The 17,139-nt window shown below is 42.5% G+C and overlaps 1 protein-coding gene across 1 annotated transcript in view; it reads left to right on the forward strand.

Annotated features, from left to right (window-relative positions):
• Window positions 1–17,139, forward strand: part of PPFIBP2 (PPFIA binding protein 2) — a 154,920-nt gene that overhangs the window by 31,334 nt on the left and 106,447 nt on the right. The window contains exon 2 of the mRNA XM_044258747.1: window positions 340–433. Within this exon, the coding sequence (XP_044114682.1) occupies window positions 340–433 (94 nt within the window). The remainder of the gene's footprint in view (window positions 1–339; window positions 434–17,139) is intronic.

A 17,139-nucleotide genomic window follows, 5' to 3' on the forward strand; every position in this document is an offset into this window, starting at 1 on the left:
TCCTCTGGGGTCACTTTCCCTGACTCACAGGGACGCTCCCACCCCCCCACGCCCTCGGCTCTCCCCCCAGCCCCGTGCTGGCTGCAACTTCTGGAACCTGGGACTCAGTTAACTGAGTCTCTTAATTTCAGAAGTGAGTGGGATCACATGCTAAAGGTTCGTGGAGATAGAGCATTCGTGCCAGGAGGGCAAGGTTCTAGGGCTGGCAGAATCGGGGGGTTCCATGCTAGGATTCTCATGATGGTGTGTGCCGTGACGATGAAGGAGGGCTTGCCGTCTTGCAGGCATCTTGTGGACCTCTCTGACTTTTCCTTTGTTCTGTGCTTGCATCTCCAGTAGGAGAAGGAGGAGACTGAGGGGCAAGGAGTCATGGCTTCCGATGCCAGCCACGCGCTGGAAGCCGCTCTGGAGCAAATGGACGGGATCATTGCAGGTACGCGCTGGGGGCCCTCAAGACTCACAGCTTACCCTCCATCCTAGAGGAACCGTTTCTGTCCTCTGACCTTCCTTCCTAGCACAGTGAGAAGCCCCTCGGTAGATGGTTTGTGTTTCATTGTGCATGCCATCTGTTTGTGTAGGAGTTTGGGCTCGTGGAGTTTTTTGATGCCTGGGTGAGGTTAGGGCTGCTGAGACAGCGTGGGCGCCCGAACGGTGGCAGGCCTTGAACTGCGACACGGCGTGGGTCCCGGCTCTACGGCAGTTTGGCTGCAATAAGATCACTTTTACTGTAAACTGGCAAGAGCACATGATGGCTTATCACAGTCGAGCTGAAGCGAAACTCAAAAGTGGAGACTTTGCTCCCTGAGTGCCTATGTCAGCTCCCTTCCGCAGCTGGTCTCCAGGGTGTTTGGGACTCAGGAGGTCGCATGGTGTCGAATCACCTCATCACCGAAAGATTGTTCTCGGGGTGCTTGGGTGGCTCAGTAGGTTAAGCATCTTTTTTTTTCCTTAAGATTATGTGAGAGAGAGATAGGTCACGTGTGAGTAAGGGGAGGGTCAGAGGGAGAGGGGGAAGCAGACTTCCCTCTAAACAGGGAGCTTGACATGCGGCTGGATCCCAGGACCCTGGGATCATGACCTGAGCCACCCAGGCGCTCCAGCATCAGACTCTTGATTTTGGCTCAGGTCGTGATCCCAGGGACCTGGGATCCAGCCCCATGTCAAGCTCTGTGCTCAGTAGGGAATCTGCCTGAGGATTCTCTCTTTCCCTCTCCCTCTGCCCCTCCTGTCCTGATCTCTCTCTCTCTCTTCAGTAAATAAATCTTAAAAAATAAAGAGAGAGAGAGAAAGAGAATGCTCTTTATGCCATATTGTATCTTAAACCAATCATAACCGACTTAACATTCACATTTGCCAGTTAGGAATACTCCCTAGAAAAGACCCAGCAAAACTGGTTAATTGGAAAAAGGCTGCCACTGAGCTGTTCGGGCTCTTTAACTCTTCCATAGCGGGAGCCCAAGACCATATTGATTAGAATAAGTCTGTCATTGGAGATCTTTCCTGAAGATCCCAGGTCCTCTTTCTGCCCCTAACCCAACAACAAGTCAATAGCCTGATTTGCCATGCCGGACATGCTTCTTTGGGACTTTGCTCTTCTTCGTGTGGAGCTTCAGCTGGAGGAGGCTGGGGACAGGGGCTTAGGCTGAGTGTGGCGAAAGCCCAGGATGTGTGTGTGGGTACCTGATATTGCCCCTTGCCAGGCATCTGCTGTTGCTTCTACCCTGCAGAGAGAATCTGACTCACTGAGGGTTCTGGGTCTTGGTCCCTGGGATGGGGGTGGGATTGTGTGTTGAAGATTCCTTGTGTTTTTTGGATCCCCTGCAGCCAGGCTGCTTGGCTCAAATCCTAGCTCTACAGTGAGCTGTTTACCTGACCAGGCTTCAGTTTCCTCATATTTTAAATGGGAGTAATGATAGTACCCACCTTAGAGGATTGCCATGTTTACCCACATAAGGTGCCAAGAACAGTGCCTGGCACATACTAAGCACTCTAAAATGTTAGCTTTTAATAAAGTAACAAGAGTTTGAAAGAAATCTTGATTACGTTACATCCTCTCTAGGGACATGGTAGAGTTCTTATTTATTCTGGACCTCATCTCACCCATTTGAGTTTTGGGTCTTTCATTGAGTAAGGCTTGTGCATGCCTTGCTAGACTCACACAGGGTTGCAAGATTCATGCATAGTCTTCTGAGTGGTCTCTGCCCTGTTCTGGCCCTCTAAGGCTGTCTTTCACAGAGCAGCAGAATGATCTTTGAAATGTACACCAAATCACAGTATTCCTCTCTCCAAAGCTCATCAGTGGCTTGCCATCTCAGGATAAAATCTGAAGTCTTCAATGGAGCCAGCACTTTCAGACCCAACCTGGCCTTTGGCCGCCTTTATGACCACACCTCCTACCACTTTCCTCCTGACCTATCTTGCTTAAGCCTGCACAACAGCTGTCTCCAGACCTTTGTGCTTGCTGCCCCCTTTGCTGGAATGCTGTCCTCCAGATACTGTTCTATCTGATCTCTGCCACCCAATCCCATCAGAGAGGTCTAACCTGACCCTCCCTAATTAGCATCCCCCCCATCACTCTGTCCTCATATCCTGTTTATATTTTTTTACAGCACTGATCACCACCTGACCTATTACATTGCCATTTGTCTCTTTGTGTATCGTTGGCCTCCCGCACCAATTTGTAAATTCCACTAGGACCGAGGCTTTGCTGCTCCATCTCTAGCACCTCAGTAGGTCTGCAAGCACATATTAGGTGTTCAATAAGTACTGTCACATACACATTGTATCTAACTTTGTGAACAGGCTCTCCTTCTCATTGGTTAGGCACCAGCTGTTCATTTCTACAGTGTCTTCTTCTCTGGTTGTGCACTGAATTTCATTTATTATTTTCTCTGGTGCCTTTCACTGATTCTTCTGGGCTCACCAGTTACTAGTTCTGTCTGAAGATTTGTGATTGGCATATCCTGTGAACCATCTTTCAAGTAGTAATTGTTTCACACAGACATTTGACAGGAGCTGTTTGGCAGATAACTGAACATTGAGGTAATTAGTGAGTGTCTGGAGGGTATATGTTCCACACCATTTGTGATGACAAGAATGATAATTTTTTTAAAAGACTTAATTTATTTATTTGAGAGAGGGAAAGAGAGAGCACAAGTTGGGGGAGGGGTGGAAGGAGGAACAGACTCCCCGCTGAGGGGGCCCGGCGCAGGACTGGATCCCAGAACCCTGGGATCATGATCTGAGTTGAAGGCAGATGCTTAACCAGCTGAACCATCTATGAGCCCAGGATTGATAATTATTGAATGTCTTTGTATAGGACACTCTTCCGCAAGATTATTAATACCCTCCTCATATTCAAGGTGTTTGGGCCAAACTGGACCAAAGAGCTTAAGAGTTTTTGTGGTTGTTAGTGTGGACTATTGGGGCTTGAATCCCAGCTCCGTCACTTAGGACTGGCTGTGGGATGTTTAGGCAGACTGTTTAATCCCTATCTGAGCTCAGTTTTCTCATATATAAAATAATGGTATTCGTACCTATCTAATACCACTGAGAGGATTAAATTAATGCAAATAAGGCACCTAGAAGTACTCAGTTGGTATAAGTTACTATTTGTTTGGTTGAGATTAGTACTGACATGATTTTTACCACCCAAGGCCACAGTGCTGGTAAATGTCAAAATTTTGAGTCTAGGGCCATCTGAGTCCCTTCAGGGGTGCTTTCCTGCCTGCACTGGTGTTATGATGATGTGTAAGAGAGCCCTAAGGGCTCTGTGGGGCCATCTGTAGAGAAGAGTTAACAGAGTGGGGTCAAGTTCTGTTCTTGCTGTATACCCTAGCCAAAGTGACTTTGCTCTTGTCTGTCTTACACATCAGACTTCCAAGTAAGGGTTCCTTTGCCAGAAGGGTGGCAGCCAAGAAAAGGTTTGAAAATGGCATCACTGCATCACGATGCCACCAATCCCACAGAGATGACATTTTTAGGTGAACATTTATATCATCCTTTCTGCATTTCTGCCCTCGTGTTAATTTGAATGATGTCCAGTGATGCCAAACTACCAAAACACAATTGCTTCTGCATCTATTAAGGTGCTCAAAGGAGTACCCAAGGGCTGTATTCTCTCACTTTCTGAAGACACAATTACCACTTATTTCAAATGGAAGGAGTTTTTACAGGCCCCCTGCACACCCTGGTAGCAATCATTTACACAAAAACAACACAGAATCCTCCTAAAATGGACACCGTTCCTTCAGTAATGATGGTTCATAGTTATAACAGTACAGAATGAGGGTTTCCCTTTATTAATTACTCTGTACTATGATAGGCTCAGTTCCACTTTCTGAAACTCTTTCCAAAAAGAGTACATGTAGGGCATGTGATATCAAGATTTCTGTAATTAAATCTTTAAGGGGGGATAAAAGGTGTCATGGTGGCCCTTCAGGCTCCCAGTGGCTCTGGAGGTGTGAGGAGAAGAAAGGTCTTGCAAGCAGAAACATGACTAGGAGATGAAACTCCTCTTAAGGCTGAATTCTTGAAAGCTGAATGAGTGTTTCCTGGGTATGATGATACTTGATTGGCACCCCAAAATTCTATGCCAGAAAGTTGGAAAGAGGTGACTTTAAAGAACCCAGCCCCCTTGTCAGAGTGATTTGTTCCTCGTACAAAAGAGTTGTTAGCTTCCAGCAGGATGTTAACCTTTGCTCTTGCTCCTGATTAATCCCTGCGGTTTGGCCTGCAGATCATACCATAATTGAATTACACTCTTGACAATTGCAACTGAACTGAATATATTGCTTAAGTACATCCTTCTAGGTAACCCAGAGCGACTTCCACATCTTCTCATTTTGCATGAGGCTTAATTTGTGGGCTAACAGGTTCAGTGGCTGCTCTGCAAGGCCATTTCTGTGATAGTACCAGAGAATCCCGTGGTCAGGACACAGAGGACCACGCACCCCTCTTCACTAGCAGGAGGTCACGCAGACAGTCATCTGCAGGCTGTACCCACCGATGAGGAATAGTCAAAAGGAACCTGTTAAAAAAAGAGGTTGCTCTGGGCCTTTCTGCTAACTCTGATTCGTGTCTGGGTGGGGTTTTGTTGTTGTTGTTTTTAAAGATTTAGGTTGGGGGTCGAGAAAGTTCTGGTCAAGACTGAGATTATTCACCTTGGCTGTTGAATGACTTCAGCTGTGACATTAAAGGCTGCTGATGAGTCCATGCTGGGAACATGCTCTGTTAACTGGCCTTGTCCAGGCCCTCTCTGAGCAGGGTCAGCACCCAGTGGTCATCGGTAAGGGAGGGGCAAAACTGAAACGGGCCTGTTTCCCATTCAGGATTCAGGCTGAGAGTGCTGGGCTCCGATTCTGACCCGGAGACAGTCAGAGGGGAAGTTTGGAGGTGTCCAGTGGGCTGAGGGGTCAGAGACTAATCTTTATGTAACGAAATCGAAGTGGACCAGGGTGGCAAGCGCTGTTCGACAACCTTCATTTTAAGTTTTCCTCTCGCCGGCAGAGCCCCTCCTCCACAGCTTCAGGGCTGTGTGGCCTCATATTCCATTCTCTGAAGGAGTTTGAGTAAAATTGGCATTATCACTTCTTCCTTCCGTACTTGCTATAGTTGTGGGTATAGGAACTGACCTTACAAAACCAAGTGAACATTCTCTTTTCTTCATGGTCATCAACAGTGGTTTTAATTCTCAGTGGAGTTTTGGCAAGTTATATCTATCTAAATATTTGTACATTTTACTGAGATCTTTAATTTTGTTTCTTGGGTTTTTTTTATAGACTTTATTTATTTATTTGAGAGAGCAAGCATGCGCATGCGTGCAAGCATGCCAGTGCAGGTGCAAGTGTGGGGAGGAGCTGAGGGGGTGGGAGAGAAAGAAGGAAAGAATCTGAAGGGGATTCCATGACCAAGCGGGAATCGGATAAGGGCTCGGTCTCATAACCCTGAGCACATGACCTGAGCCGAAAGAAACCAAGAGTCGGATGCTTAACCTACTGAGCCACCTAGGTACCCCAGCGTCTTTAATTTTTTTAGCATAAACATGGCTATCATATATATATATATTTTTTAAAGATAAATTTATTTATTTATTTGAGAGAGCACATGCTCACATGTGCACGCTCTTGAGTGGGGGGAGGGGCAGAGGGAGTGAGAAAATCTCAAGCAGATTCCATACTGAGCGTGGAGCTCTCTTGGGGCTCGATCTCAGGACTCTGAGATCATGACCTGAGGTGAAATAAAGAGCCAGTTGCTTAACCTGAGCCACCCCAGGTGCCCTAGCTGTCATATTTTTTAAAGATCTGCTACACTTGTTATGTCTCTCTTTATATTCCTAATATTGCTTAATTGTACCCTTTATTTTTTTTGTCTTGCCAGAGTTACCCTTTTTTTTTTTTTTTTTTTGAGAGAGAGAGAGAATGTGAGGGGGAGAGAGAGGATTTTTATTTTAAAGATTTTATTTATTAATTTAATAGAGAAAGAGAGATCATAAGTAGGCAGAGAGGCAGGCAGAGGAGGAGGGAGAAGCAGGCTTCCTGCCCAGCAGAGAGCCTGATACAGGGCTCAGTCGCAGGACTCTGAGATCATGACCCTAGTGAAAGGCAGAGGCTTAAGCAGGCTCCATGCCCAGTATGGGGCCAGTGCAGGGCTCAGTCTTATAACTCTGAGATCATGACCTGAGCCAAAGTCAAGAGCTGGACACTTAACCAACTGAGGTACCACCCAGGTACTGCTTGCCAGAGTTATCGTTTTGATTATTATTTTCAAAGAACTGACTTTTGCCTTTGCTGATTAGTCTCCATTATATCATGGGTGATATATTTGTATATATTATTTATTATGTAAATAGCTAGTAAATAGATAAATATGTATATTTGTGTAGGTTCTCCAGAGAAACAAAACCAATGTGTGTGTGTGGAGAGAGAGGGAATTTTTGAGAGATTGGTTGACAGATTGATTTTAAGGAATTGGCTGACATGATTATGGAAGCTAGCAAGTCCAAAACCTATAGGCCAGGCCAGCAGGCTGGAGATCTGGGGAAGAGCCAGTGTTGTAGCTCCAATGTGAAGGTTATCTGCTGGCCTAATTCCTTCTTCTTCTAGGGAGATCATTCCTTTCCTGTTACAGCCTTCTACTGATTTGACAAGGCCCCCCACATATGGCAAGCCACCTGCATTAGTGAGAGTATACTGATTTTAATGTGAATCTTGTCTAAAAAGTACCTTCACAGGGGTGCCTGGGTGGCTCAGTGGGTTAAGCCTCTGCCTTTGCCTCAGGTCGTGATCCCAGCGTGCTGTGATCGAGCCCCATATGCGGCTCCCTGCTCGGCGGGAAGCCTGCTTCTAACCTCTCCCACTACTCCTGCTTGTATTCCCTCTCTCACTTTGTCTCTCTCTGTCAAATAAATAAGTAAAATCTTTAAAAAAAAAAATCTAGAGGGGAGCCTGGGTGGCCCAGTGGGTTGAGCCTCTGCCTTCGGCTCAGGTTATGATCTCAGGGTCCTGGGATCGAGCCCCATCGCTGCTCTCTGCGCAGCGGGGAGCCTGCTTCCTCCTCTCTCTCTGCCTGCCTCTCTGCCTACTTGTGATCTCTCCCTCTGTTGAATAAATAAATAAAATCTTAAAAAAAAAAATCTAGAATAACGTTTGATCCAATATCTGGGTGTGTGGCCTAGCCAAGTTGACACATAAAATTAACCATTACTATATCTATAGATAAATTTGCATTCTGTAGCTGTACTTACTATATTTGTATTTAACTTATTTGAATGCTTTTATCATTCTTTCTTTACTTACTTAAATGTATCCGTACTCTTTTAAAAAACAAATTAAAAAGCCAATCAGTAATAGATATTTTCACCTGGCTGCTAACTTCATTGTGTTGTGGTTAAGTGGTCTCTAATACATATCCTTTGGAATTTATTGATCCTTGCCTTCTGACCTTGACTATAACAGTGTCGGTGGTCCTTACTCTCCCACGCATGCTTGAAAGCTGTGTGTCTTCTCCCAGTGGTCAGGTGCAATGTCCTCTGTTTGTTTGGTACATGCACTTTGTTTAAATCTTTGCTACCATCACTGGGGTTTGTTGTTGTTGTTGTTTGTTTTGTTTTTTGTCTGCTTGAGCTTATCAGTTTCTTAGAAATCCATATTCTACTAAATGGTGGATTTTGTCTCCTTATAATTCTGAATATTTTGCCTTATATTTTGAAGCTTTGTTTTGTATTCTATAAATACACATTTAGAATTAGTACTTCCTGGTGAAGGCTTTCATCATCATATAATTACACCCTGCATCTCTAGCAATGCTTTTTGTCTTTTTTTTTTTAAACGATTTTATCTTTTTATTTAAGAGAGAGAGAAAGCATGATAGAATACAAGTGGGCAGGGAGAGGCAGAGGCAGAGGGAGAAGCAGGTTCCCCACTGAGCAGGGAGCCCGATGCAGGACTCCATTCCATTAGGACCTGAGCAGAAGGCGGACACTTAACCAACTGAGCCACCCAGGTGCCCCAATGCTTTTTGTCTTAAAGTCTGTTCAGTCTCATGTTAATCAGTCCGTCCCAACTTCCTTTTGGTTACTATCTTCTTGGTATGATCCTTCTTCCATCCTTTTCAATCGCAGACTTTCAGTGTACCTTTGTCTTAGGTGTAGTTTATGCCAGAGGGATAGAGATGCATTTTCAATTTTTTTAAAAGATTTTATTTATTTATTTGACAGACAGAGATCACAAGCAGGCAGAGAGGCAGGCAGAGAGAGAGAGAGAGAGAGAGAGGAGGAAGCAGGCTCCCCACTGAGCAGAGAACCCGAAGCGAGACTCGATCCCAGGCTCCTGGGATCATGACCTGAGCCAAAGGCAGAGGCTTTAACCCACTGATCCACCCAGGAGCCTGCATTTTCAATTTTTAACCAAGTTAACGATATCTATCTTTTAACTGGTCGGTTTAGTCTGTATATATCTATTTTGACAATTCATTTGACTGTTTATCTACTTACTGTCTGATGTCTACTTGGCTCACACTTCCCTGACCTCCTCCCCTTTTTTATTGTTTTAAAACATCAAATTCGTTGCATGTGCTCTTACTCCAGAGTCAAGACCCAGTGTCCTCCTGTGGGGTGAGCTTCTCTAGTTGACTGAAGGTAGTGCCCTTTTGTAGCCCGGCTCTGCAGAGCTCTCCCCTCTGACCTCTCTCTGTGCTCAGACCTTAGCTTTGTTGCCTGTCCCCCTTGAGTGGCCTGTGGCCCAGGTGATACGCCATCAGGGAGTTGGCAGTGGTGCACAGGGCAAACACCAGCTCAAATGCTCTCTTAGCCCCCAGGTTCTGAGCTCTGAAGACTTCCGTCAGTTCAGATGCATAAAAGAGTGTGTGTGCATGGATTTTTAAATTTGGGGGTGTTCTTGGAGGGTTTTCTCTGTACAACTACTTTGCCCTTGCCTGCCCTATTTCCGCCATAATGCTGTCACCTTCTTGGCTCACTGTCCCCTTCCTCCATCTTCAGAACCCTCAGTGGCAGGTGGAGTCTTCAGGTCATGTTCCTCTGACCCAGTCAGTCTTCTGGCTCCCTCTTCTCACTTAAGAGCACATGTGAGTAACAATACAGGATAACTGGCCCGTCTCAAAATTCTTCACCTTAGTTGCGTCTGTTAAGTCCCATTTGCAGTGCTAGGTAACACATTCATAGATTTCATGGTTAAGGACATGGTCGTTTTTCAGGGAGTAGGGGTGTCATCATTTTGTCTACCATGGTAATCGTTAAGTAACATCCCATTAGTCCCTTCCTTGGTTTTAAACCAATTAAGGACTAGACAAAGTGGTTAGATGGAAAGAGAAATAGTGGCTTTATCTTAGTTTTACGCATTAGGAAAGTTAGTTTGACCTGAAGACCACCCTCAGGATCTTGAATACCAGACACCCTACACACACACTTACACAGGAAATGGAATTGAATCCCCAATGACAAACCTCCACCTTGTGGAGAAGAGCTGGCCTGAGAAAGCTTCGCCAGAGGACAGGGCTTGTATCCAGGGATGAGTAACTCTGGGGAGAGGAGAGGCCCCCTGTCAGTATTCCTGTCAGAAGATGTGTTCCTCCTTTGAGGAGAAGTTGAGTGAGGGGAGGCAGGGGCAAGGCCACAAAAGTGGCTACAGTGGTGTCTACCCTTCCTTTCCACGGAAATAGGGAGACGGGAATAGTCATTGAGTCATTGAGTCATTGAGTCAATGACTTCAATACTCATTGAAGTCATTGAGACTTCCTGTGTGGCCTAGTCTATGGTCACCTTTTTTTTTTTTATTTGAATATATTATTGAATGTATTTGAATAGCTGACATGCAATGTTACTTTAGTTTCACCTGTATAATGTAGTGATTCAAAAGTTTGTACCTAACACTTTGTTCTCCATGGGTGTAGCTACCATCTGTCCCCATACATCTCTGTTACAGCATCATTGACTAGATTCCTTATGCTGTGCCTTTAGTTATGCTGGTGACTTGCCTGTTCTGTAACAGAGAAGCCTGTATCTCACCATCACCTTCCTCCCCCCAGCAACCATCAGTTTGTTCTCTGTATTTACAGGTCCGATTCTGCTCTTTGTTTATTCATTTGTGTGTATGTTTAGATTCCACATATGAGTGAAATCATATGGTATTTATCTTTCTCAGTCTGATTTATTTCACTTAGCAGAATACCCTCTAGGTCCATCCATGTTGTCACAAATGGCGTGATCTCATCATTTTTATGGCTGCATGTGATATTAATATATCACATTTTCCTTATCCATTCACCTCTCCGTGGACCCGTGGGTTGCTTCCGTATCTTGACTATTGTAAATAATCTTACAATAAACACAAGGGTGCGTATGTCTTTTTGAATTAACGACTTTGTTTCTTTGGATAAATACTCAATACTGGAATTATTGGATCATATGGTATCTCTATTTCCAATTTTTGGAGGAAACTCCATACTGTTTTCCATAGTGACTACAATTTATATTCCCACCAATGGTGTATGAGGGTTCCTTTTTCTCCACATCCTCACCAACACCTGTTATTTCTTGTCTTTTTTTATTTTAGTTCTTCTAGCACATCTGTGGCCAGTTTGGACAAAAGTGCTTCACATGTGCTTGAACACAGTGCGCCTTGTCTAGTTTTGCGGGGCAGAGGTCTCAGTCCTTTGTTGTCCTGGTCGATCACCGCCGTATTTATTATTTCCTATTTAGGTCTGCTTGATCTGCCATTTCCCAGGTTTGATGGTCACAATGTGCTACCTTTTTTTCTTTTCTCTTTTTTTTTAATTGCCATAGATTCGGTTTTCAGAATTTATGTGTCCAGGTGCATCTGTGAAAAGGCCTGGATTTCCCTGTGTGGCACTCAGGGCTGCTGAGTTGTGCTGTCCGATCTGTAGGCTGTGCATGTGGCTTCTCCTTACTGAGAATACTGGGAGCAGTCCCTTCCTTCACTTCTGCAACACAGAGTAGGATTAGTTGCATCTTGAAGATTTGACAGGGCTAACAGGTAAAAACATTGGGCATGATACTTTCTTTGGAAAAAAAGTTAAATTGTGATTCAAATGGTTCAACAGATGACAATTTAAATTATTCTTTACAGGACCATTCAGATGATTTTTTTCTTGGTTTTTATAATTTCATCCATTGATTTTGTGTGTGTGCGTGTGTGTGTGTGACTGTTTTCAATAGTTTGACCCAATGCTCTAATATATGGAGTCCTTTGCTATATCTTTTTGAATACTTTATATTTCAGTCGTTCAGTGTCATAATTTTGTGTGTGTGTCTCTCTTAATAACATCAAAGAATTGGATGTATTTCTACTCAAATTTGTTAGTTTAAATAGGTGAGTTTAATGCATTTATAATAATAATAATTATTATTATTTTTAAATTTTTTTTTTATTTATTTGACAGAGAGGGAGATCACAAGTAGGCAGAGAGGGAGGCAGAGGGGGAAGAGGGAAGCAGGCTCCCCAGAGAGCCCGATGCGGGGCTTGATCCCAGGACCCTGAGATCATGACCTGAGCCAAAGGCAGAGGCTTTAACTCACTGAGCCACCCAGGCACCCCTCATACTTGTATTTTTAACATGTCTCCTGACCATGAAGGCTAAAGATAAGTATCTTTAAAGAAGAGGAGTTCTCCCTCATTAATATGCCTTACTCTTAGAAGGTTTTGATTTCTACCACTGCCCTGTCATCCACTTTATTTTTGTGTAGTATTCCAGCATCATCTTGATTCATATCCTCCAAATTCTTGTGATTTTTAATTAACAGTGTTTATTTTGCTTAACAAAATATGTTAACAACTGCTCCGACATAATCAGTTCTTTTCATGCCGTACCTTGCTTGGTGCAGTTTCCTTTTTCATGAAGGAGATCCTTAAAAAGTCCATCAGGGGGGCGCCTGGGTGGCTCAGTGGGTTAAAGCCTCTGCCTTCGGCTCGGGTCCCCCGCATAGGGCTCTCTGCTCAGCGGGGAGCCTGCTTCCTCCTCTCTCTCTGCCTGCCTCTCTGCCTACTTGTGATCTCTGTCTGTCAAATAAATAAATAAAATCTTTAAAAAAAAAAAAAGTCCATCAGGAATAAATTGCATGAGTCACCGTCACTTAATCTTGAGTTCCAGCTTATCTCGTGCAGGTTACAGGTTGTAAATAATGCTTGGTGGTTGTTGGGATTTATTGCCCAGGAGAAGTCTGTTGACAAGGTAACTGTAGACTATCTGCCTTTTATCTCTAGTTGTGCTTTTTTGTTGTTTGTTTTGATTGTATTTATTTATTTATTTGTCAGAGAGAGAGAGAGAGAAAGAGAGCGCCCAAGCAGGCAGAGTGGCAGGCAGAGGCAGAGAGGGAAGCAGGCTCCCTGCCCAGCAAGGAACCTGATGCAGGACCCGATTCCAGGAGCTGGGATCATGACCTGAGCCAAAGGCAGTGACCCAAACGGCTGAGCCACCCGGGTGTCCCTCTAGTTACTTTTTTTTTTTTTTTTAAGATTTTATTTATTTGACAGACAGAGGTCACAACTAGGCAGAGAGGCAGGCAGAGAGAGAGGGGGGAAACAGACTCCCTCCTGAGCAGAGAGCCCGATGCGGGGCTTGATCCCAGGACCCTGAGATCATGACCTGGGCCTCAAGGCAGAGGCTTAACCCACTGAGCCACCCAGGCGCCCTGCTCTAGTTGCTTTTAAGTGTCCTCTTTATCTTTGGTGTTCTTGAGTTTTACCATGTGGTTTCTAGGGTGGGTGTGTTTTGACATGTATCCTTTTGCAGACGCAGTCTGTGTCTTCAAAATTAGAAGACACAAGTTTTCAACTGTGAGAAGTCCATAGCGAAGAAGTCCATAGCGGTTTTGTCTTTGTTACATCTGCTTCATTCTCCACATTCTCTCACACCCCCACTCCCATAATTCTCTTGTCTGTTCTTTAATCTGTCCACTTCACTTGAAACTACAGCGTTGCATTTTTTGTTTTGGTTTCCACTTGGTTCTTTTTCAAGTTTTTGTCTTTCTTCCTCATGCTTTCTTATTCTTTCATTAAGGTTTCTATTTCTTCCTTTTCCCCTTTAACCGTGTAAAACTTACCATATATGCCTCAATAGACAAGCATGCCCAAATAGACAAGCATTCCCAAATAGACAAATACGTACTCTTAATATTGATTGATTGGCTTAGATTCATGTGTATTTATAAGGACTTACATAAAATAATATATTTATGAATTTCTTGTCCTGGTGGCACATTTTTAACAATTTTATTCAAGCATTATGTTTCTCTCTAACATGCTATTTCTATCATGATGAACGCTACCTTTTGAATAATTTTAGCATTCCAGAGCAGTTGCAGAGCATTTGCAGATGTTAATAAAATGTAGATCCATGTTTGTAGGGCCCAGTATAGGACCTAAGAGTCTGTATTTCTGCTGAGCTCCCAGGTAATGCTAGTGCTGCTGATGTGTACCAGATTTTAAGTGGCAAAGTCTTAGAAAACATTATTTTTAAGTTGTTTTAAATACAGCACTTCTAAAATTCACTATGATACTGTCATCATATATTTCATTTCATGCCCAAGAGCCCCCATATAAATGATTAAATATCATTGAGTACCATTTTAATTCCAGTATAGTTCACATACAGTGTTATGTTAATTTCAAGTGTACAGTATAGTGATTCATCACTTCCATACATTACCTGGCGCTCATGATGTTAAGTACTCTTAATCCCCATCACCTGTTTTTCCCATCCCCTTCATCTGGTAATGACTGGTTTCTTCTCTATGGTTAAGAGTCTATTTTTGGGGGGTGCCTGTGTGGCCCAGTCAGTTAAGCATCTGCCTTCAGCTCAGGTGATGATTCCAGGGTCCTGGGATCAAGTCCCACATCTGGCTGCCTGCTCAGCTGGGAGCCTGCTTCTCTCTCTGCCTGCTGCTCCCCTTGCTTGTACTCTCTCTCTCTATCAAATAAATAAATAAAATCTTCAACAAAAAAAAAGTATTTTTTTGGTTTGTCTCTTCTTTCTTAAATTCCACATATGAGTGAAATCATATCATATTGGTCTTTCTCTGAATGACTTATTTCACTTAGCATTATACTCTTTAGAAATATCTATGTTGTTGCAAATGACAGGATTTCATTCTTTTTATGGCTGAGTAATATTCCATTTTATATCAGGTTTTCTTTATCCATTCATCTATTGTTGGATACTTGGGCTGCTTCCATAATTTGGCTATTTCAAATAATTCTGCAAAAAACATAACGGTGCATGTGTCTTTTTGAATTAGTATTTTCAGTCTTAGGGTAAATGTCCAGTAGTGGAATTACTGGGTCATATGGTATTTCTATTTTTAATTTTTTTAAAGACCCTCCATACTGTGGTGCAGTAGCTGCACCAGTTTGCATTGCCACCAATAGTGCACGAAGGTTCTTTTCTTTCCACATCCTTGCCAACACTGTTGGTTTTTGTGATTTTCATTTTAGCCATTCTGACCAGTGTGATGTGTCATCTCATTGTGGTTTTGATTTACATTTCTCTGATGATGAGTGCTGTTGAACATCTTTTCATGTGTCTATTGACCATCTGGATGTCTTTGGAAAAATGTCTGTTCATGTCTTCTGCCCATTTTTTAATTGGATTATTTGGGATTTTTGGTGTTATGTAAGTTCTTTATATATGTGGATACTAACCATTTATCAGGTATGTCATTTGCAAATATCTTCTTCGATTCAGTAGGCTGTCTTTTAGTTCTGTTGAAGCTTTTTATTTTGATATAGTCCCAATAGTTTATTTTTGCTTTTGTTTTCCGTGCCTCAGAAGACATATCTAGAAAACTGTTGCTATGGCCAATGTCAAAGAGGTTACTGCCTGTGTTCTCTAGGATTTTTATGATTTCAGGTCTCATATTTAGGTCTTTAACCCATTTTAAGTTTATTTTTGTATATGATGTAAGAAAGTGGTCCAGTTTCATTCTTCTACATGTAGCTGTCCAGTTTTCCTAGCACCATTTGTTGAAAAGATGGTCTTTTTCCCATTGTATATTCTTGACTCCTTTGTCAAAGACTAATTGGCCATATAATCACAGGTTAATTTCTGGGCTCTCTATTCTGTCCTATTGGTCTATCTGTCTATTCTAGTTTCAGTACCATCCTGTTTTGATTACTACAGCTTTGTAGTATAACTCAAAATCTAAGAATGTGATACTTCAGTTTTGTTCTTTTTCAAGATCACTTTGGCTATTTGAGGTCTTCTATGGTTCCATACAAATTTTAAGATTATTCCAGTTTTGTGTAAAATGCTCTTGGTATTTCTATAGGGATTACACCAAATCTGTAGATTGCTTTGGGTAATGGACATTTTAACAATATTTATTCTTCCAATCCATGAGCATGGAATGTCTTTCCATTTCTTTGTGTTGTCTTCAGTTTTTTTTCATCAGTGTGCTATGGTTTTCAGAGTACAGGTCTTTCACCTCCTTGGATAAGTTTGTTCCTAGGAATTTTATTATTTATGGTGCAATTGTAAATAGGATTGTTTTCTTAATTTCTCTTCTGCTGCTTCATTATGAGTGTATAAAAATGCAACAGATTTCTGTATATTGATTTTGTATCCTGCAGTCTTATTGAATTCACTTATCAGTTCTAGTAGTTTTTGATGGAGTTTTTAGGGCTTTCTATATATAGCTTCATGTCATCTGCAAATAGGACCATTTTACTTCCTCCTTAACAATTTGGATTCATTTTACTTCCTTTGATTTCTTTTTACTGTCTGATTGCTGTGGCTAGGACTTCCAATACTATGTTAAATAAAAGTGGTGATAGTAGACATCTTGTCTTGTTCCTGACCTTAGGGGAAACGGTCTTAGTTTTTCACCATTGGGTATGATGTTAGCTGTGGGTTTTTCATGTATGGCCTTTATTATGTTGAAGTATATTCCCTCTAAACCTACTTTGTTGGGGCGCCTGGGTGGCTCAGTGGGTTAAGCCGCTGCCTTCGGCTCAGGTCATGATCTCAGGGTCCTGGGATCGAGTCCCACATCGGGCTCTCTGCTCGGCAGGGAGCCTGCTTCCTCCTCTCTCTCTCTGCCTGCCTCTCTGTCTACTTGTGATCTCTCTCTGTCAAATAAATAAATAAACCTACTTTGTTGAGGGTTTTGGTTTTTTTTTTAATCATGAATGGGTGTTGTACTTAATGAAATGCTTTTTCTGCATTATTGAGATGATCATATGGTTTTTGTCCTTTCTCTTACTGATGTGATATATCATGTTAATTTGTGAAAATTGAACCACCCTTGGATCCTAGGAATAATTCCACTTGATTGTGGTGAATGATTTTTTTTTTTAATATTGTTGGATTTTGTTTCCTAATATTTTTTGAGGATTTTTGCCTCTATGTTCTTCAGAGATACTGGCCTGTAGTTCTCTTTTTTTGTAGTGTCTTAATCTGGTTTTGGTATCAGGATTAATGCTGACCTCATAGAATGAATTTAGAAGCTTTCCTTCCTCTTCTATTTTTTTTTTTTAATAGTTTGAGAAGACTAGGTATTAACTCATCTTTATAGGTGTTCAGTAGAATTTACCTGTGAGGTCATCTGGTCCTGGACTTTTGTTTGTTGGGAGTTTTGTTGTTGTTGTTGTTGGGATTTTTTTTTTTTTT

This window comes from Neovison vison, chromosome 7 (assembly GCF_020171115.1).
Source record: "Neovison vison isolate M4711 chromosome 7, ASM_NN_V1, whole genome shotgun sequence".
In the NCBI taxonomy this organism is placed as follows: Eukaryota; Metazoa; Chordata; class Mammalia; order Carnivora; family Mustelidae; genus Neogale; species Neogale vison.